Here is a 23,208-nt window from a genome sequence, read left to right as displayed (position 1 = left end):
CCATAGCAATTTTCAGTTCAAGAACATCATTTCTCTCCCTATTTCTCCTCCCTGGCCTCCATTGCATTATAATAAAACAGATCTCAGACATTTGGCCATTTTATCAATCATTTAGTGCACGCCTGTGAAAAGTACTCTCTTAATAGTGTCATTAGCCTCCTTAAAATTTCATAACAGTTCCTCGGTTTCTTCACGGTGTTTAAATGCCTCAAGGTGGCTCATAATTCCTTTATACAGTTGATTTGTTTGGCTCTGAATCCAAATTCCTCCCACATTGGAAACATCTCCTAAGGTCTTTTTCTAGTCTATAGGTTCCCACTCACTTTATTTGTTGGGGATCCTGGGTCATTTGTCCTTAGCATTTGATATAGTCTGGACTTGCCCAGTGACGTCTCTTCCTGTTCTTTGCCATGTTCCTTCATCTCTTGAGCTTCCTGGCAGCTCAGATTTAGATCTGGAGCTCTGACCAGACTCATGTGTGACACTTTTCTCTCTACACAGGGCATCTGTGTGGGTAGTTTGTTTGCTTCCTATCACATCACACAGAAGCCACATAGTGTCTGCTTGTCTCTCTGTCACGTGAGGAGTGGTCAGCCTGTCACAGTGCTGTCAGCTTCTCACTGTTGTTCATTTCCCTACTGACTTTTGACATGGTGAGCTTAACAGCTGCCTGGGGTCATCGTCTACATTCATTGTTGTATTCAGATTGTGAAATGTTGATGCTTGGTCATTCCTTCCTCACTTACTTTATATTATTAAATGTTTGTTGACTAAACTGAAATGCAATCCTTCATGAAAAGCAGAAGGTTATAGTTGGCTTTTGTTTTCAGTTTCCAGAATAATAAGTTGATTATTCACCATCCTCTGAAAGTAGTCATTGGGATGGACTTATCTTTGGCTAGTAGGAGCTCTTTTGTATTGTTGGGATTTTAGTTGTTGGTCATTTATTTGTTGGTTTGCCGTGTGTGTGTGTGTGTGTGTGTGTGTGTGTGTGTGTGTGTGTGTGGTATGTGCACATGCATAAGCCAGATGAAGCTTCAAATGTCCTTGTCTGTCACTCTCTGTGTTCTTCATTTGCAGCAAGGTTTCTCCATGAAGCTGGAGCTCATATTTTCCAGTCATGTTGGCAGCCAGCAAGCCCTAGGAATCTGCCTGTCTGTACCCTTCACAGTGCTGAGGTTCCAGGCATCCAGTAGACCGGCCATGCCCGCCGGTTATGTGGGAGCTAGTGTCTGAACCACAGTCCTTAGGTTGGGAAGCAAGTGCTCCCAACTGCTGAGCCACCTCCCCAGCATTGTTGCATTTTTGTAAAATTTTGCATTTTTGTTTGCTCTTCTTTGAGACAGGGTAACGCCATGTAACCTAGTGCTGCTTATAGGCACCAGTGTGGAATTTGTCTCCTATAAACCAAACTTTTAAAACCAAAATACAAATAAAGGAACTGTTTATCTTAACACGATGGAGAAAATACTGGGGGCTCTAACATTATATATAAATAAGAGTGGACATAGACTAGTCCCAGTAAGTGCTTTGGAGTGTTCTGTGTGGTAGAAAATAAAATTATTTTTTAATGAACTGCTTGGCAAATGGAAGGCAGGTGAAAGTGTTTTCCCAGGTGAAAGTGCTATGTAAAGTCTGTAAACCATTGTACCCGAATCAGCCTGGCATAAGTCTACCCTTTCCAAAGTCATTTACAGTATACCTGGGAAGGTAGTACATGATACTACATAATGTTAGAGTTGAGTATGGTCCCAGTAACAGACACTAAAATAACAGGGTCCTAGAAAATATTAATGGTATATTTCTTCTTATAGTAAAAAAAATAGGGGGGCAGATAATCCACTGCTTCTCAGCCTTTTGTCTAAGATGGAGTGTGGAACAGGTGTTCCATAGCTCTTGTGAATGACCCAGTCTATAGTCATTATAACCCCAGACTCCACTTATCATGTGATCAATCATTCTCACCATGTAACCTCCACATCATATAGTCTAATATAGTTCTTCCAGCTCCAGCAATCAAGTCATAAGACATAGGAAGAGAAATGGAGGAGATGGGGGGTTCCCATTAAGGAACCCCCTTCTCTTCTTGAGACAGACTCCCAAGAGCTGAGATTACAGGTGTAGACCACCACATCCTGACAAGACACTTCCATTTCTGCCATATGCTTTTGTTCAGAAAAGAGTTATATGGCTCTACCAAGTTACTGGGAAGGCTAAAAATAAAGTATTCTTTACTCAGGTTGACCAGATGTCCAGATAATCTTCAGGGAATCAGTTACCCCAGAAAAAAGAAGGAGAAGGAAAATAGTAATTTTTGCTGCAAGCTATAGTTTGAAAAATCTACCTCTTTTGTACATTATATTTTCATGTCTTAAAATCTCAGAATATCTCCCTTTCCAGCCCTTCTCTTCCCTCCCTATCCCTTCCCTTCCCTTTCCTACCCTTCTCTTCCCTTCCCTTTGCCTTCATTATTCAACAGCATCCAATACATTATGTGCAAGGAAGCTGTAATTAGCAATTTACATCTAAAAATAAACTGGAGAATTGTGCTCCCACACTTTGTCTCATCCTTTGTCCCTCTCTAATCTGTGCTGTCCCTGCTTGCATGGGGACTTTTTGGTTATTAACTTCCTGGTCACAGTGAACCTCACAGAAGTATTACATCTTAACATTGTCTTGCATCTAGGCTAGACTCAAGAGTAACGTGCATTATTGACAGAGCAGATGAGGTTTTGTTCCCAAAGACCCTCACAAGGAGGTAGCTTGTTGTTTGTCTGTGCATGCGGCTTCCTTGTAAGGGTCCTTATATGTGGGGGGAGGGAGGAAAGGGTTACAAGATTCCATGTGGGAAAGTCTGGAAGGCTTCCCAGAGGAAGCTGCTTGTTGGCTGAGGCTGGCAATGTCACTAAAGACTTAACCAGAAAAGAAAGAGACAACGAGGATACCTTCAGACACAGCCTGCAGGATTTGTGCGGTGGCATGCACAGAAGGCTAATGTGACACCCTGAAAGCCAGGCATACTGTGGGCTGACAGAGGAGTCAAAAAGGAGCCCTCCAGTGCCTCATACAAGGCCCCCATTGCTTCCTTTCACAGACTAAGGAACTGAAATCCCAAGCCATCCTGTTAAGTGGTAGCGAAGGTGTTCAAACTTGTAGGTAGAATAACAGCCCTGTGCAAATCTTTCCATGTCCTAATGCCTACAAACCTGTGACTGTATGAAGTTGAGTGACAAAGGGGAATTACAATACCAGGTGGAGTTACAGTGCCCATCTTCTGACCTTAAAATGGGGTGCCTGTTCTAGATGATCACTTGGGATGGGTGGTTCTCCATCTTGGTGGTTCTCGGGAGCCTTAAATGTCACAGAGGTAGGAGGAAGAGGTCCCGGCAACATGGAGGAAGCAGCACTCGGTCTGTAGTTGTCGGGTTTGAAGATGGAGAAAGAGTCCAGAGCAAGGCCACCTGGGTGTCCCTCAAAAGATAGGACAGTCACAGAGGTAATGTCCCTCAGAGACCTGTCAGAAAGGAGCATAGATCCACTGTCACCATGATTTTCACTCAGTGAGACACATTTCAGACTTCTAAATTAGAGAATTGTGAGAGAAATCCAAGAAGCCTGTGGCAATCCATGACAGCAATGGGAAACTTATACACGAGCTGTGCTCCACTCACCCCTGGACCCCTGTTCTTTCTCACTTTTCTACATGTCTTAAGTGTTGCAGAGGCTAAACCAGGAACTCTAAAGATTAAAATTCAATTCCTTTTCTAAGTTTCTTCAAACCTCATTTCCAAACCATATAGCAAAGGGTACACATATTTTTGCATGTGCTTCTTAACTTGGTGAATTTTGAAAGGATGTGGTCATGGCCTTTGACATCAGAGGAGGAGCTCAGTGGTGAGGCTGGCTGGTGTTGATAGAAAAGATAAGGTTAGAGGCAAGTTGCCTTTGAACAACTCTCTAAAGATCAACTGCATCCTGCTGCATTCCCAGCTGTTTCTCTCCTTTGGTTGCCCTGAGGAGTGATGCCCAAGACGCATCACTTTTCCGAACTGGACCATGAACAACTTCATTCTCCTGGAAGAGCAGCTGATCAAGAAGTCCCAACAGAAGAGAAGGACTTCTCCCTCAAATTTTAAAGTCCGTTTCTTTGTTTTAACAAAAGCCAGCCTGGCATACTTCGAGGATCGCCATGGGGTATGAAAACACTTGCTCTTGTTTATTTACTCTTTTGTGTTTGGATTAAGTTGATTTGTGGGATAAACTTGAACACCTGGAACACAAGCACGTTGTGTTTAACAGCCACAAAGTACCGAGAGATGGAAGCAAAATCGGAGAGATGGGAAAGTTGGGTGTAGATTTATCTATTTCAGTTCTAAAATCCGTAGGTTTAACACTCATCCATTTTTCTTCTCCACAAAGTTGTTTAATTGTTAAGCATAGAAATATTTTATGTGTTGAGTTTTGTGGGTAGAACTTGAAGTTAATGTGAAGCATATGGTATTTTACAGGCTATAAGGCAGTAAGATATTAATTATTGTTCATTAGGACATAAGGGGCAGTCTGGCCCAGCTTCTCTGTTTTACTAAAGATGTGGTTCTCAGAATGGTGAAGGGGAGGTCCTATGTCAAATTTTTATGACTTGAACTCTCCTCGTTGTAATGATCATCTCTCTCCTGAGGCCATGAGGTCATACTTCCATGTAATATTCTAAAATATTCTGTATTTCATGTGCAAGTGTGTGTGCAGAACATTCATGTAATATTCAGGAAGTTGTAAGACGTGGCAACCCTCTTCATCTGTGGAAAACTTTCTCAGGAGACTATAGGGGTATGGAAATGGAACACAAAGTATCTGCCTGTGGACAAGGCTCTTCCAGAGTGGCTGCTTAGCTAGATGTGTCTAAAGACATCTTCCTGTTGTACAGCAGCAGTGAGAGCAAAAGCAAATAAGTCCATGTTAATAATACAGTTTGGTAGAAGCATTGGGGTCTGGTAGTCAGGAAGTCGCTCTGCTTCCCACTGGGTGAATGGACCTGGGCAAATGTCCTTCTCCATCAGACTCTTTCTCTTTAAACAAAAGGACTAGATATCACCCTAAGTTCCATTCTGCCTTTCTGAAGCCTTTGGCTGTACTCAGTGCCTCTTGGTTAGTCTTCCTCGGCCACTTTTCAAAGCCTGTTTGATTTCCTATCATATCTTGGTATTATTTTTACATCACTAGAGAGGTAGGGCACAGACCAGTACTTAGGTTTTAGGTGTGTGCTCACTGAGTCAAAGATGCTTCTGTTCCTTGGTGGTATCTCACTAAAAGATATGTGTGGCAGTAGTGGGGGGAGACAATCTTTAAAGATTTTCATGAACTCACAGCAGACTGCTTGGGCGGGGGATACCTACCCTTTTTAGTTTTGGGTAAAATAATTCTGCTTCTCTCTCTGCTTTTGCAGTGAAGAGAATCACTTGTCTTCAGCAGGGCCTCACTGATAATTTACTAATAGATTAGAAGGCTTAGAGAACTACATATGTGCAGACCCCATCGGTCAATGGCCAGGTGTCAAGCTTTGAGCCTGGAGTATTCACCATATAGAACTAATAAATCACATGACATCAAGTTTGTGTTTTTGTGAATGAAACATGAAGCTCACCTTTCATAATGAAAGCATAGTCATGCAAATTACTTTTCACAAAATGGATTTTGCACTTTCACCAGTTTTTAAAAATATTTTTTAATTTTTGAGATTATAATTACATCACTTCCCCCTTCTTCTTTCTTCCTCCTGTCTTCCATGTACCCTCCTTGCTCTCTTTCAAATTCATGGTCCTGTTTTCTTTAATTGTTATTGCTGTTGTTGTTGTTGGTGGTGGTGGTGGTGATGGTGTATGTGTGTGTGTGTGTGTGTGTGTGTGTGTGTGTGTGTGTGTGTGTGTGTGTGTGTGTGTGTGTGTGATAATGTCACTATGTAACCCAAGCTTGAACTTGAAATCTTAGAGCCTCAGCCTCCAGAGTGTCTTAATTATAAGTAGGGGCCACCATACCTGCTTTCCTTCTTAAGAATCATAAAAGAATTATAACACAAGCTGCATATGGTAGTGTGTGCTTATAATCCCAGCATAAAGAGACCAATGCAAGAGAATCAATATAAGTTCAAGGACAGTCTAGGCTATATGGTGAATTCCAGGCCAGCCTGGGCTACATAGGAAGACTTGACCTCAAAAAAATAAAATAAAATAAACAAACAGAAAAGGAACTAAAAAGAGAAAGAAAAGTTTCATAACAAATAATTCATTCTGTAGCCTTTAGCTGGAGTATCTAATGTTTCCCTGATGGACAAATCATTATATATATATATATATATATATATATATATATATATATATCACATCGAATTCCTTGTTTTCTAATACCAATGATTTATATTTAACATTTCAAAACCTTTCTTTAAGCATTATAGAAATTTATTAGTTAGTTATTCGTGGTCACTGAGTTATTATTGTACATGCCCTGACTATAGTACATTGGCCAGGGCCATCAATGAGTACAAAACAATGCATCACGTAGAAGTATATAACTTGCACTTGTGTGAAGAACTTTTTTGTGTTTTCAATAAAAGCTTCAGTACTCCCCCATCTGTGAAGTAGGTATTATGATAGCACCCATCTCATGAGAACATGGCCCAGACACAGATAATGTGTGTGAGCTGAGATATTGAAATTACCATTTGGCAAATAGAAAAAAAAAATGTTGGCAAGTTCACGCAGTTCAATTTAAGACATAGCATACTGTTACCCTATCAGCATATAGTAAACTTTAGCCATTATATATGTTGTGTTCTCATCTCTGAGAGAACTGTCAGGCTGGCATAAGGTCTTCATCTTCAAGTGATGGGAAAGGGTAGAGGGAGGGATCAAAGCCAGATAAGAGGAGGGCCCTTGATGGGAGATACATACTCATGGTTAATAACACTAGCCAGGGTCACTCCTCTGAAGCTCTTAGCTTCTTTTTCCCTTTTCTTCATCTGTAAAATGGTGTTCCTGATAGTTCAAAACTCTTTCACATTGTTACACCACATGAAAAATACTCAAGAACAAATGCTAGCATTTTACAAACCAAGTGTTCGGTCCAACTGTAAATATCCAAACCCACTGTCTTACACTATGAATGGAGTGAACTTCTATTTAAGTGTGAATATAGTTCGGGGATTATATGCCTGTCTCCCTGAACTGTGCTGTGAAAATGGTTCTGGGCTCCCAGAACCTTCTTCATCCCACGGAAACAGTGGATCAGAAAGGTAGAGTGCTTTCAGGTGGGGACATGCACATATAGCTCCAGATACTCCCTGTGCCTACCAGGCATTTTGTAAAATGGTCTCTGCTGTGTATCTGTGGTCCTTTAGCAGAGAAGGATAAGGGCCTGGTAGCATGCTGGTAAAAATGGGTCACAGACACTGTGTTAGTAGAGGGGAGTCGTAGAGGCCTGATTTGTAGTGTTTGTTGATTTCTCTGTTGTAAATAACTCCTTCGCGGAGCTGGGGTGTATCACAGCTAGAAGAGTATTTGCTTAGCGTGCATGAAGCTGAGTTCAGTCCATAGCCCTGCATAAAGTAAGCATGGGGTGCACAATTATAACCCCGCACTCAGGAGGTAGAAGAAGAAAACCAGAGGTCCAAGGTCATTTTTAGCTGTATTGTAAGTTTGAGGCCAATCTTCAATGCATGATAGCCTATTTCTAAACAGAAGAATCCCTTTGGCCATTTCAATTAATCAATGTGACATGTGGATCACAAATTCCTGAAAACATAGCCGCTTGCTCTCATAGGCCAGTATAAGCCAACCCTAGCATACCACTGGCAGACTTAAGTACAATCTCTGGGGAGGTTGTTGACCACTGAACCATAGGAGAAAGAGAAAAATCAGAGGGCCCTAAGCATGAGATAAAAGGGTCAGCATAGATGAAGACAAACATTACAGGCTGGAAAAACCAGCGTAGCTGATAAGAGCTGGGTTTAAATCTTACCTCTCTCATTTTCCAGGTGTGGAATTTCAGGTAAGACATTCCATCTATTTAAGGCATTTTCCTGTTTGTAAAGTCAGGACCCTCATGATTCTCCCTGTTTCACAAGATGCTGAGTACATTCTAAGAAAAGTGTATTGCAAGCTTCATGCTCATTTTGTGACATGGCAAGATGGCTATTACCCACCAAGCACCATCATGATCTTCTGACAGGATTCCTTATTCTAATGACTCTTTTCATCATAAGGATCAAGCTTGCTATGCTTCCCATGGTGTGGGATACAGTACCACCTAATAAGGGACGGAATGAACAGTCAAGATCATTGGCACCCCAGCTATTGCCCAGATGAGAGTCTCCTCTCCCTGAGCTGCAGTCTGATCTAGCAGCAGAACCAGCTCTCCCAGCATGCAGCCTTTCTGAATGAAAGAGGACAGGTGGGGAGATGTTTCCTTCCTTCCCTTTGGATCCATTTTGTAGCATCATCAAAAACACACTTTCTGGTATCAGACAGGTCTGGGTCAAAGATCAGATCTACCACTTGAGCTGTATAACTTGCTATAAACCATATAATGCTGCAAGTTCTCAAAACTGCCATGTTTTTGAAAGACTGAATGTTCCTTTTTCGTTTTCTTTTTAACAAGATGGAGATCACCATTATTCTAATAATAAGCAATGACTAACATCGACTGAGCATGGCCTATGTGTCAGTGTGTTCATATGAATTGTTTTTGGATAAACAGTATAATCGTTCTATAAGTAGGAACTGTTATTCCCTCCTTTATAAATCAGAAAATAAAGTGAAGAGAATTTAAATAACTTCCCCGAGGTCCCTTACGTCTTCAGAGCTGACAGAGTTCTGTGATAAATGGTGCTTCTTATGATTAGCAGTGTTACTGTCTGGTTATTATAAAATGGCGTGTGCTCTTGCTCTGTAAAGGATTCTGAACATCAACACCTCCTGTTCTCTGGGTCTGTCATGGTGAAGTACAGCATGAACTCTGTCCCTTCTGTGCATACTCCAGGACAAATCCCACCCCCACCCCCCACTTTCTGGAGCTCTGTTCCATGCAAAACAATGTGAATGCATTCCTCACTTGTTCTACTAAAGTTGCTGCATGCATTTCCTCGGTCACTTTGCCAGTCAGAGTTCGCATGTCTCATCTGGCACTGCTGCTCTTGTGATGTGTCGCCCTACCACACTCCCCACAGCAGCCTGGGTGAGCACTCACATGGTGGCTGTGATCAGTTGACATGGTCCTCATCGTAAGCTGGCATGTTGCTTATGACAGTGTTATCCCACTGGCCTGAGCCACCAGAATCTAGCACACATGTCCCTCTTTGTCGTCGTCTCTCTGGGCTCTAGTCATACCACACTATTCATCTCTAAGTGTCCCTTCCTTAGAGAAGCCTTCCTTGACTTCTTTAGAATGAGTCAACCTCCTATTAGGTTCTGCCATAGTAACATGTGCCCTTCCTTCAGGGTCCATGCCAAAGTCATAATTGCACATTTCCTAATGTGAGGCTTCATTAGCCTGGAGCTGTGTAAGGACAGGTATCTGATGATACCATCAGTTTCTACAGTGCTTTCTGCCTCTTAGTATTCATTAGTTTTTTGTTTACTTGTTTGTTTTCGTCTTCGTTTTTTTTTTTCTTGTAGAGGGCATAGAAGGAGAAAGGAAGAGAAGAAGGGAAGGTATTATAGATCCAGGGTGGGATAGTGTAGCACAGATGAGCCTCGTTAGAAAAGGGCACAATACTAAAAGAGTAAACACATGACATAGAAGAACCAAAGGGAGGGTTCAGGATATAAAATTAAGAGTCCCTGGGGGAAACAGACATGGCCATGTCTTAACAAGAGCCACTGAGAGAAACAGGCATGGCCATGTCTTAACAAGAGTCCCTGGGGGAAACAGGCATGGCCATGTCTTAACAAGAGTCCCTGAAAGAAACAGGCATGGCCATGTCTTAACAAGAGTCCCTGGGGAAACAGGCATGGCCATGTCTTAACAAGAGTCCCTGGGGGAAACAGGCATGGCCATGTCTTAACAAGAGTCCCTGGGGGAAACAGGCATGGCCATGTCTTAACAAGAGCCGCTGAGAGAAACAGGCATGGCCATGTCTTAAGCAAGAAAGAGTTGGGTAGTTGGAATTCTCAGCTATGTCAGAGAGACACCTATAGAAGCCCCCAGGTTCAGGAGAACCATCAACTCTGCCCTCTTTCCCTCTTTGCCCTAACTGTATTTCCTTCTGTCATGTTTACAGCTAGACCCTCTGGGGGTAATACTCTTAAAACTACCTGAGCATTTCTGCAGGAGACTTTCACCAATTATGATCCCTCCCCATTTTGTCCCGATGTGATTTCATTGATGCTAGCTGGGGTCCCATGGACAATTGGGCTTCCATATCAATCTGTCATCTCCCATAACACCAAGAGTCAAGTTTTAAAATTACAACTCACATGCCCCTCTCTATCTCAAAACTCTATGTGACTGTTTAGAATACTTAATTCACAGCTACAGCCCCCAAGACCCTTCATTGTCCATTTTTCTGATTCCACTTGACACTGCACTTGCCTCAAGCACATCTGCCTTCTTTCTGAACCTTCAGTGTTTCAAGTTCACATTCTTTTTGGGGCTCTTGCACTCAGGACTAGAGTGAGGCAGTTGAAACACGTACCATGGGGGTGCTGTTTCTCATGAAGTACAGACGATCCAGTGGCTTTTCGGAACATCCAAGATTGCAGAAGGATGGATTTTTTTTTTCTTCCTGCCTGGCCTCCTCCCTCTCTCCTATTTTTCCCTTTCAGCTTTAAAAAGCTTACAGATAAGCTGGGCATGATGGCACATGCTGTTAATCTCATACTCTGAGACAGAGGCAGGAGGATCTCTGTGAGTTTGAGAGAGGCACATACTTTCATTATTCCCTGCAGTAGAAATCAGTCTCAGTGAAATACTTTCAAGGAGAGAACTTACTGTATATGAAAGAATTAACTGGAAAGCACAAGAGCGTGGTTTCCACAGGGTCCAAACAAAACTCACATTTGAGTCCTAAGGAAGTTAGTTTAAAGCTCTTCTCAAATCTTCGTAGGTCACCTGCTACACCATTATCTAATTTCATTAACTAATAGTAAATTTTCCTATCTGTCAATGACTTATTAGGACACCAGAAAAAGTAGGTCTTCCAGGATGTGAATTTCGTCAAGAGGCAAGTTGGGGGTTGCCCTCATGATACTCAGGAGTCTCACAAAAAGGGTCCAGAGGAGGAAACTGCACTGAAATATTTTTAAATGCACATAAAATTCCCCTTGTAGACTGCCTGTCTGTCCTTGAAAGTCAATACAAGTTTTTATAGATTTAATAGAATGAGAGCTTGGCACAAGATGTCATGTCTCCACATAATTTCCATCAATTAGAAGTTCTTCATAAACTGTTATTTACAAGCTTATATTGTCATCTAAAAATGGATTTGTATTGACGAGTGGTGGTGGCTCATGCCTTTAATCCTAGCTCTCGGGAGGCAGAGGCAGGTGGAACTCTGTGAGTTAGAGGACAGCCAGGACTGTTATACAGAGACCTGTCTCAAAAAACTAAAGAGGGAGAGAGAGGGAGAGAGAGGGAGGGAGAGGGAGAGGAAAGAGAGAGAGAGGAGAGAGAGAGAGAGAGAGAGAGAGAGAGAGAGAGAGAGAGAGAGAGAGGAGAAAGCAGAGAGATTTGTATACAGACTAGGTAAAAAGCTTAAAAACTTTAACTGTAAAACAGTTTAATTTGGAAATCCTTAAAGGATAAAAATAGATCCTTCTTGAAAGACTAAATCGAAATGACCAACAAGTTTTTGGAGAAAATGCTCAACTTCATTAGCCATCAGGAAAATGTAAATCAAAAACACATTAAAATATGATTGCATCCCAGCTTCATGTCCTTTTTTTATTGAATTATTATTTTGAGCACTTCATCCCTGAACACTGTGTCTACATCACTCTCACCCTTCTCTGCCTTCTCCAACTCCTCCTGTGCCCTGCCCCCATTCATAACCTATTCTTCTTTAATTATATTATTACATACAAATTACTGAGTCCACTTAGCATCCGTCCTAGGTACATGTGTTCAGGGCTGACCACTTGGGATTAGACAACCTAAAGAGGAACTCAACCCTGAAGGAAACTGATTCTCCCCCTTTTAGCAGCCATTTATCACCAGTAACTCTTCATCTAGAGGTAGAGCCTTGAGGAATTTCCCCTGTATGTGCTGGCATGTCAACTGGTTTGTCATTATGCCTGTCTTGTTCAGGCAATCATATTGTTGAGAGATCATGAATGTATTTTCCCTGTCATGTCTAGGGGACATTACCTAGCAGCCGGCATACTGATCCTCTGGCTCTTAAACTATTTCTGCTGCCTCTTTAATGAAGTTCCCTGAGCCTTAGCTGTAGGGGTTGTGTTGCCGATGGGGGTTCAGTAGCCCACTGACACCTTTTCTCTACATTTTGACCACTTGTCGATCTCTGTAATAGTGTCTGTAGCTAAAAAAGAAGCTTTTTTGATGAAAGATGAAAGCTACACTTATCTATAGGCATAAAGAGAAGCATTTAGAAAACAGCTAGGAATTACATCTTTAAAAAAAAAAAGGTAGTAGTGGGCTCTCTTCTAGGGTCTATGACTTCTCCAGCTGGGCAGTTGGCTAGGTTTACAATACTAAACATGAATTCTCTCCCGTCAAGTGGGCCTTAAGTTCAACTAAGCAGGTGTTGGTTACTCCTAAGATAGAAGTGCCACTATTGCACAATGGGACTATCTTGCTGGGCCAGTCAATTGTTGTGGTTTGTAGGCTTAACAACTAGGTAGGACTACCAATTGCTCCTCTCCCTTGGCAGCTGACATAGCACCTTCTGAAACCTCTTTTTTATTTTTTATTGTTTGTTAATCATTTATTAAATGCCTACTATGCTACAACCAATGATGTGGGTGTGAAGAATATAGTGTTAAATAATATGAATGAGGTGTTTGCCCTCATACGCAGGTAGAGGAGATAGCCCATAGTGAAGTACATAACGGTAGATACAGATTGGCAGGTTCTAAGACAGACCTCAGCAGCAACTGGGGCAGAGTTGGAAGGAAGTGTGGTTAGAGAGGGAATCTGTATCTAGGCCAGAGTCAGAGTTTGAGGGAGGATGGATGTACCAGTCAAGTAAAAAACAAACAGACAACAAAACAACAACAACAAAACAAAACCAAAAACAGAATGGCATTCCGAGAAGAGGAACTGCAAGCTTGAGGACCCTGAGGTAAATAAAAGCTTGGCCCATGTGAGGAGAGAATCTTGAACACAGTTCAAGAGAAGCCTGCAATTTGAGAACGCAGAAGGCAGACTATGTGAGCCATCATGGGCCATGGCAAAGAGTTTGAACTTCATTCAAACAGCAAGAAGCTACCAAATGGTGGAGGCAGCCATGGGACACCATCTGTTTTATATTTGGAAATGGTTGTTCTGACCGCTGTGGTGCTGACAGATTAGACACAGGGCAGACCAGGAAGCCAGGAAGCCAGGAAGCCAAGTCATGGCTACTGACCCAGCACGTGGCATCTCATCCCACGGGTTGTTCTGTAGTTATTTCATGTTTTAACTTTCCTTGTGTCCTTCGGAGGGCTTGTCTGGAACCAAAGATGGTAGAAATTGGCCCATTTTATAACCTGGTCAGGACCAGATTGTCCTCTAGCAATGAAGGCAGAAAACAAGGTAGAATTCAATTAAATCAATATTAATACCACAAAATAGAATAGAAAGCCTTCAGATTATTATACTGCTGAAAGTAGTTAATAAAACAACTAGACCCAACATATTTTGTATAACTTCTTGTCTAAAACTACCAAATTACTGTGCAGATATAATTTCAAATAGTTAAAATTATAATGCATGGCAATTTTATATTCTACTTCCCCATTCATTCTTTTACATAAATACACTTCTGTAGGTCTATATGGCCTTGAAAATAATCACTTTCTCATATATCTGAATTTTTAATGGTTTGATCCATTCTTTGCAAAGACAAACTTCTCTGTTTTATGTTTACATATATATGGATGAACATGTCTATCATCTATGGCTCAATATTCAAGTTGTTTCCAGGTATGATGAAAACACATATATAATAGAAGACTGATCCTTTTTAAAAGTTTTTTTAGGATGGATTTCTTTGTACAATAACTATATCATAGGATAATAATATTTTACATTTATTTATTTAGTGTAAAAGTAGGTGCATGTATGCCACAGTCCACAAGTGAAGTCAGAGAACAACCTTTGGAATTTAGTTCTCTCCTGCCATGTAGGTTCTGGAAATCAAACTCAAATCGTCAGCTTTGCAGCAAGTGCCTCTACCTCTAGCAAGTGCCTATGAGCTGAGGCATCGCACCTGCTCATGATAAGAACATTTCCTGGGCTCAAGCATTTATTACTGTATCATTTTCAGAAGAGCTAAAGCAATTGTACAAGCCACCAAAAGTAGTCCCGTGTTAGTTATAGAACCATTCATATTTTCTGAGAACCATTTATCTTTCTAAGAAGGAATTAATAAAAAAAATTCCATTGCTGTGATTTTCAAATACTTTGTTTTTATAGGTACCGTTTTGTGTCTGTATTTGTTTTTTTATGTGAATGAAATAATTTGACTTTAAGTCAGTCGTGTGTATGTACCTGTACAGTAAGATTGAAGGAATACCCAAAAGCATGTTGTCTGCACCATCCAAGTCTCACTGACAGTGGCTAACTAACTGGTCATCCCAGGGGCTCCGCCGAGCAGTTCATGTGGATGAGCTCATGAGCTAGACCAGCCAGCGCCTAGTCAAGGAATGAATAAAATTCAGGAAGGTGTCACCTAAGCCACCCTGACTGTTCTGTAGCAGTGGCTTGTCACATTCGGCAGAGTTTAAAACACTGACAGTGGCCAGCAGGCTACAATCCTAGGTAAGGAGCAGAGGTAGGGAGCAACAACATGGCCACTTAACAGGGACGAGGGACAGCATCTGGTCACTCCCTCACTGTCACTTTGTTGCCAGAAAATCAAGGGTTTCAATTAGACCAGTGGGGTCCCAAACTTCTTAAAACATAGAACTCTCCTCCACACCTTTAATTCATTACAGTTTCTATAAGGAATGACTCTTTAAATTGAGGAAGGTGATTTCAGATTTCCTTTGGAGTAAGTCTATTTATGTGTGTGGAGTCTGGGTGTGTATGTCAGTTTATAAAATGCCACCAAGTATCCAGTCCTATTTAAGGGGATGAAAGAACACTTCAAGAAATCAAGGCCTGGAAGAAAGAGTTCAGCAACCAACAGCAGGAATCACAATACCTGTGTCTGTTGAAGGAGCTCAGGGCCCAGGACACTAAACTATGTAAGGACAGGTTCAGGGAAGATGGGGGAGTGGTGTGCCTCACCCACCTTCAACTCTATAGACGCCTGAGCCCCAGAATGCAGTGAGCAGGTAAACTGCTGCCCCAAACTGACCTCAGACCTTTCTCTGAAAACAGTGCGGAAGGTAAACCTGGCCCGTGCACCAGGAAGCATCCCTTAGTTCTTATCGATCCTAGCATAGCATACTGAAAATATAAAATCCTTGAACCCTATGAATAAAACGATCCACTTCAAATCGCAGGGACAATAGGCCAAGACTTGTCTCAGTGCTCTTTTGCCTGTGTTTCAAATTGATCTAGTTGGATCATATAGTGGATCTGATGGTTGGGGTGTGTGTGGGCCCTGCCTCGTCCTCTGTACCTGTCAGAACTCTCACCTGCGGACTCATCACCTACATCTCCACGCAGAGACAGACAGAAGCAGAAATGTTCTGGTGACGGGCCATTTACAAATCTTCTTATGTACATAATATATCTGCATTTTAAAATTTTTATTTATTTATTATTTTTGGTTTTTTGAGATAGGATTTCTCCATGTAACCCTGCCTGGTCTAGATCTACTTCTTTGTAGACCAGGCTGGCTTGAACTCACAGAGATCTGTCTGCCTCTGCCTCCCAAGTGCTGGGATTAAAGGGGGATACTACCACTGCCTGACCCATATTTTTGAAAGTTACCAAATGCTACGCAGTAATGAAATTTCCAATCCTTGTCCCAAACTCCATTTCTTCAACCCCACATCAACCAACATGAGCCAGCAAAGTGGCTCAGCAGATACGGGCACTTGCTGCCAAGCCTGGGGACCTGAGTTCAACCCCCAGGACAGTTAAGGTAGAGGGAGAGAATTCTCTGTCTACATATGCACGCGTGCGCGCACACGCGCGCGCGCGCGCGCACACACACACACACAGACACACAATAAGTAAATGTAAAAAGTTAACAAATATAGTCAGTTTCTTACATACTTTCCAATGAGGCTTTATTCATCTACATGTAACACAACCAGAAAAGTCTCTTTCGTTTGTTTTTTATACAGAAGTAGCATAATCTACACACACTACTTTACCTTTTTTCCCCTTTCTATTGGTTAACACTCTAGTTTAGAGATCAGTCTATAATGGATACACACAGAGCTTCTTCATCTTTTACGAATGTAAAAATAACTCATTGTGTGGATAAAACCTTTCCATTGTACGTTTAGTGTGCTTCTGACTTTTGTTTTTGCAAGCGACGGGGAATGAATAACCTCGCCACATATGTCACTTTAATGAATATAACCGTGATTGTTAGTCAGAGGCAACTTTGCCACCCTGTGGACATTTGGTCTCGCTGGAGATGTGGAGAGGTAGTTGCTACTGGCATCCAGTGGGTAGAATCAAACCAAAGGGTCAACAGTACAGAGACTGAGAAGCCCCAGTGCATAGAAAACATGTCCAGATGTGGAGTTGCGGAGTTAAAGGATATTTAAAGTTGCTGTTTAGTGACCCAGTCACTCCCCACAGAAGTTGCTCTTTCTCCAGAGCCATGTGTTCGAGCTTCTTCTCAAAACCTCAACAACACCCTTGTCTGATGCTTTGATCTTTGCTGCTCTGATAGGTTTAAAGTAATCTAAGTGGAATTTATTTGTATTCCTGTTGTCACAGTAACTGAGCATCTCTTCGTATGTCTTAAGAAACATTTACATTCCTTTTGCCCATTTCTCTAGAAGCCTGTTCATAACTCGCAGGATCGCTTGGTGCGTTTCCGTGCAGTCTAGTGTTAACTAACCTTTCCACCCCCAAAAGATCCTTACCCATCCTCCAGTCATTCTGGAGCTCATATCCTAGTTTATTTCCATTGAGAGTTCCACACATACTGCCGTGGGGTCCACACATTCCACTTTCTGCTGCAGCACTCTGACCTGCTGTTCCTTGTCAGTCAATTAACAAATACGATTTAGACATTGCCTCTGTCGAGTGATTTTCTGAAATGCAGTCAAACTGTTCACTATCTCCTCTAGCTGCAGACTCTTTGGGGCTTAAAAAGAAGATAAAATAATATGTTTTCCAAGCACACTAAACATCCCCCATGCCCTCTCCTGGAAAGATGGGGAAGGGGCCTTTGGAAGAGAGCTCACAGGCTAGAGATACTGAGACAGTGCATGGGACCTGGAGGACTGATGTTTACCGTGTGGCACTTTGTTCTTTCAGAGACCAGGTCCTGCTTTGGAGCCCCGGGTAGCCTGGAATCAGTGATCCTACCTTCCAAATGCTGGGATCATAGACACACACCAGCATGCCCAGCAACACATACTTCTTGTTAACAAATCTAAACTAACATTTCTGTTCCATTCTCTGTTTTATTTTGTTTTGTTTTTTAATCTAACATGATTTGGGCTTATAAATTATTACCTCACTTACAAGGTACACATGTCCACACAAAAACTCAGTGATTTTCCTTGAACAAAAATGAAGAAAGAAAATTGCTATCCCTTGAGAACAGGAGAGGAACTGCCATGAACTTGAACCTCCAAGAATATACAGAAGGGCAGGTGGCAGATGCTGCCTGGTTCCAACTTCTTGCTAATGGGGTTGTGAGGTCACCAGGGCAGAGGTCATTTTACACTCTCAAGCTTTTCATTTGGAATCCCTTACCTTCTCCCTCTGTCCATCTGTCACTGTTGTATTACAGTGTGGTGTTTTTGGAATGCTTCTGTCTGCTTTAAAATACCCTCCAGTTTTGCTCCCCTCTTCCTTTTTCATGCTTACTGTCTTAAAGACACCTCAAGTCTCATGGAAACATATTACTTCCGCTATGAAACTCTTCTATTTGACACGTGGGAAAACCAGCATTAGCAGCTTGGAATCTTTTTCCCTCCTGTATTACTTTTTTGGATATTGTCTATATTAATATCTATTTCATCTTTTTCAAAAAAAATTAGAGGATTCAGCTATTGCTTTAAATCTGCTTTTTGAACTTAACATATATTCTTGTTCCTTTATACAGACCATCTCTCTTCTTTATTAATGACTACAGGGTAGTCACAGGATGATTAATGCATTAATTCAACCATTTATCTTGGTTTTTTTCCCAGTGCAATAAGTAACACTGTTGCAAGCATCCTTTCTCTCATATCTTTATACATTTTGAGCAATATATATATATATATATATATGAGAACGGCAGCAGTTGCCCTCTGAAAGTTAAATGAGAATATAGTTCTCTTTCTTTTCTCTTGTAAAATTCTCACTTTTTGCCTAGTCAGGGCGCTCCTGTTGAAAAGATGGCCGACCTTAAAGAAGCCAGATGCTTTTCCCCACAGCCAGCCTAATAGTAAACAGCAGAGTGAACCACGGCTGTAGTGAAAGCCAGAGCCTACAGCTTATGTCTGAGTGAGAGGTCGGTCTTGTGGAAACAAGGAAAGAAAAGCAAGCAGATGGGGGATGGGCTGCAGTTTCCCCACTTACAACTGGTACAGCTTTGACATCTGCCGTGACTTTGCCCTGGCTTCCAACCTTCCATGACGAGGTCCAGCGAAGATGGGCTGCAGGAAGGAGAGAAACAGCCACAGCTAGTTACAAAGAGCACTGGTGTTTGACAAGATGATGCCTTTTTCTCAGAGACGGTAATGGTCTCGTCTTCCCTGGGGGCTTCCTGCGACACAGGTCAGCACTCAGCATCCCCTCAGCACCCAAGGACCAAGAGAACTACAAAGAGGGAAAGACGTGAGCTGCAGGCCCCACACCCCCACCTGCCTAAGTCTGATTCCAGGTTCCCCCAACCCCAAGCAAGCCTCACACACGAGATGAAACTACAAGGGAGAAAACCCCTGAAGCTATTTTAGAATTGCTGTGAGTGGGGAAAATGGCGTCCCCTGCATCAGTCAGTTAAGTTTTATTTCATATGAATTTTCAGATGGAACAGTAGCTAAACTAGACCCAGAAGCGGCGTTGAGCAGGACACTTGAGATGCCTTGTTAAGATCCCGATCGCATCAAAGCGTTGAGGGTGCTGCGGGTGGTTCCTCTCACAGTCTGATCCCGGGGAGGGCCAGCAGATAGCCACACGCAGAGGAAGCTGGGAAGCCAAGAAGCCACCCTTCTCATGATTTTGTCCTCATTTGACAAGTTACTAGGAAAACAAACGACCCCAGCTGTCAGAGTTGTCAATCTCACCGGCTAAGTGTGACTACTGTCCTCCCCAGTGATGTTTCCTGATTACATATGGCCTTTTTTTTCCTTGGTTTTTCGAGACAGGGTTTCTCTGGGTAGCTTTGCACCTTTCCTGGATCTCGCTCTGTAGACCAGGCTGGCCTCGAACTCACAAAGATCTTCCTGGCTCTGCCTCCCAAGTGCTGGGATTAAAAAGTGTGCGCCGCCGCCGCCGCCGCCGCCCCCCGCCGCCGCCGCCGCCATCACCACCCAGCAATTACATATGTCCTAAAAGAACATTTGAGCAAAGAAAATATGGATGCATAAAGACAAAAAGGGCACAGGCTTCATTTGTGGACAGGAAAAGGAAAGGAGGAAGAGGAAGTGAGGAGCATGTGAGTGACAGTTCATCACTCAAATGACTTTAATTCGACAGTGTTTTTAAGTAGTTTGTTTCAGGTCCTCCGATTTAGCACAGTGACTGAGGAACCATTTTTTTTTTTTTTTTTTTTTTTTTTTTTTTTTGACACTTTGATGAAAACAAGTTATATCAGAGCTGGAAAGGTGGGATAGCAGTTAAGAGCATTTTTTCGCTCTTGCAGAGGTTCCAGGTTCAGTTCTTAGTACCCAAATGGTGGCTCCCAAATCCTTAACTCCAGTCGCAAGGAATCTGATGCCCTCTTCTGACCTCCACAGCACTGCACACATGGGGTGCACATGCATACATACATGCAGGCAAAACAGGCATTCACATAAAATAAATACATCTTCAAAATATTTTTAATACAAAGTTATTAAGAGGTTGAAACCTTGGCCCAAGGATGTGCAGCTAGTGAGGAATGAGTCAGGGTTTGAACCCTAGTCTGCCTGACTTGGAAGCATCCCTTCTCCATTCTGCTCTACCAAAGTATAAAGCAGTAATTCTGCTGTTTTTCACACTCGGAAATGTCCTCTTGAGGGTGTTTAACATGTAACTTCTTATTGATATATCCACTGGGCAAGCAGTGATGGATCCAAGGAACTGCCATGCTGTGTGTGTGTTCCCAGGGAACACACCTGAACCCCAGCTGAACAGGCCTGTGCAGCAGAAACAGTGCTCCACTAAGCCATGGCTGGAGGAAATAGGCCATGCAGCTAACACCGAGTTTGGGTCATGAAAGCTTCCTGTCAGCATCGAAGCAAGAACGATAGCCAACGATGTCTCCTCGCTATGAATTAAGGAAACTGGCCTCCCAGTTTTCTCATCTATGTCAGGGAGAAACAGTACTTTGTTGGGTCATGTTGAATGCAATGGAGAAAGAAGTTAAAAATATTGTTGACTTTTCATTGTTTTCCCATCTCTCTCTGAAACTCACAATCCCATTCTATTTCATATAAATTATTGATTCAAAAGAGGGCGTAAAAGCCACTTGCACCAGGCGTTGGTGGCGCACGCCTTTAATCCCAGCACTCGGGAGGCAGAGCCAGAGGATCTCTGTGAGTTCGAGGCCAGCCTGGGCTACCAAGTGAGCTCCAGGAAAGGCGCAAAGCTACACAGAGAAACCCTGTCTCGGAAAAAAAAAAAAAAAAAAAAAGCCACTTGCACAGTCTTTTGCAGTTTTGTACATAAACCAGTTTATGCGCTTGACACATAAACTATCTATCTGTTGGGACACCGTAGCACTTTTTAAAAATTTATGTTCTTGTGTTTTTATTATGACTCTTTTAAAATTTCATTATTTATTGTACACTGCATTTTGTTATGAGAATATTTTCATACAAGTATATATTGTGTGCTGCCTATCCTCCTCCCCCTCCTCCCCTTCCCCTCCCCCTCCCTCCCCCTCCTCCCCCTCCTCCCTCTCCTCCTCTCCTCCCCTCCTCCTTCCCCTCCTCCTCCCCGAGTCCTCTTTGTTCTCAACACTTTCACTTCTACTTTCATTTCATATATGCATACATGATTTTATGTATCTATAAAATCTAGGAATCGAATATGAAATAAAACATGTAATAATTATCTTTCTGAGCTGCCTTCCTATGGCTGTCTCCAACTGCATCTGTTTCTCTACAAATTACATGACTTTGCTTTTCTTTGTAGCTGAAAAGCGTTCTGTTATGTATCTATCCAGCCTTGTCTTGACCCTTCCCTCTGTTGAGGGACACCTTGGCTGAGTCCATAACGTAGCTGTTGGGAATGATGCTGCAGAGTTTCTCTGTGATGTAGTGACTGGGAGTCCTTCGGGTAAACACCCAGGTACTGCTGGCTCATGTAGAAGATCACTTGTAGTTTTTAGGGAACCCACTGTGTTGACTTCCATCACGGCTGGACTAGTGTATACCCTACCAGCGGTATATAAGGCTTTCTTTATGCCACATCCTCACCTGCATTCATCTTACTTGTTTTCCTAATGACTGAGATTCTAACTGGGGTGAGATAGAATCCCAACATAGTTTTAATTTGGACTTCTGTGAGAGTTAGTGAAACTGAACTCTTTTTTTATGTGTTTAATGGCATTTGAGTTTCTCTTCCAGGAACTAACTGTTCATCTCGTGATCCCATGTATTGATTGGGTTGCTTGCATTCCTGTGGTTGAGTTTTTTTTTTTTTTTTTTTTTTTTTTTTTAGTTCTTGATACATTTTATATTTCCATCTTCTGTCAGATGTATGGCTGGCAACGATTGTCTCTCAGACTGTTTCTTCGCTCCGTTAACCATAGCCTTGACTGTGCAGAAGCTTCTTAATTTCACAAGGTTCCATTTGTTGACTGCTGGCATTATTTCCCGAGACAGTGTAGCTCTGAACATGGCAACAAAAGAGATACTGCTACCAAAGTCCTGTGACCTTGTGTGGTGCAGACAGTTCAGAATAACAGGGAAGAGTGCAGACGGGCTGTCCCGTCTCTCCCTCTTCTGGTAGCCTTTGTGTGATTTTCTTGGCAGGCCTTCCCCTGATGTTTTTCAGAAATAGCTTGGTAGTTTGGGAAGATTGCAGACAACCATCATTTCCCAGAGACTGAAGCCGTGGTTAGCTCCTGAACCGCTGCTCCCTTTGACCGGCCAGGGAGGGAACGTCTATGCCTGCAGCTTCCCAGATCAAACTGTGTGGAATTCTGGGAGCCTGACAGGACAGATGGATGGGAAGTGGGGACCCAAGCAGTGTCTAGGGGCCAAGAGTGAGGTTAACGGTGGGCAATCAGGTCTCTCTGACTGAAAAGGCTCATCTGGCTGACAGTTAAGGAACAAATGTCTCTTCAAGTCCATGTGTGGAACAAATGGATACTAAAAATCATCTGAGCAGAAAGGAAGAATCCTCCTTGGGAACTGTGTGAGCACTTAAATGTGGCTAGTTCAAGGTGAGGTGTGTAAAAAATAGAGGATTTCAAAGGTTAGAACTAATGAGGAATTGATCACTTTTTATGCTTAGTTTGAAATGACAATAATTGAGATGCTTGGGGTTAAATAACAGTTATCAAAATTAATTTTATTTGTTGCTATTGCTTTTCTGAATATACTTATAGGAAAGAAATTATTTCGAGAAAGGGTATCCCGTGGCTATGTAGTCAAGGCTGGATCCAAACTTGTGGAAATTCCCCTGCCTCAACCTCATAAGTGATAGAATTATAGATATAAGCTGTGATGCCTAACTGAAAGACTTTAAATTACATGTACAGTTCACATTCTATTTTGA

At 42.3% G+C, this 23,208-nt stretch overlaps 1 protein-coding gene across 1 annotated transcript in view; it reads left to right on the top strand.

Moving 5' to 3' along the window:
* The first annotated feature begins 3,915 nt into the window (after window positions 1-3,915).
* Itk (IL2 inducible T cell kinase) overlaps window positions 3,916-23,208 on the top strand; it is a 65,765-nt gene continuing 46,472 nt past the window's right edge. Inside the window, exon 1 of the mRNA XM_028864238.2 lies at window positions 3,916-4,194. Within this exon, the coding sequence (XP_028720071.1) occupies window positions 4,057-4,194 (138 nt within the window). The 5' untranslated portion in view covers window positions 3,916-4,056. The remainder of the gene's footprint in view (window positions 4,195-23,208) is intronic.

This window comes from Peromyscus leucopus, chromosome 8b, assembly GCF_004664715.2.
Source record: "Peromyscus leucopus breed LL Stock chromosome 8b, UCI_PerLeu_2.1, whole genome shotgun sequence".
Lineage (NCBI taxonomy): Eukaryota > Metazoa > Chordata > Mammalia > Rodentia > Cricetidae > Peromyscus > Peromyscus leucopus.
Note: the sequence above shows the minus strand (reverse complement) of the source record. Positions and strands in the feature narration are given on the sequence as shown.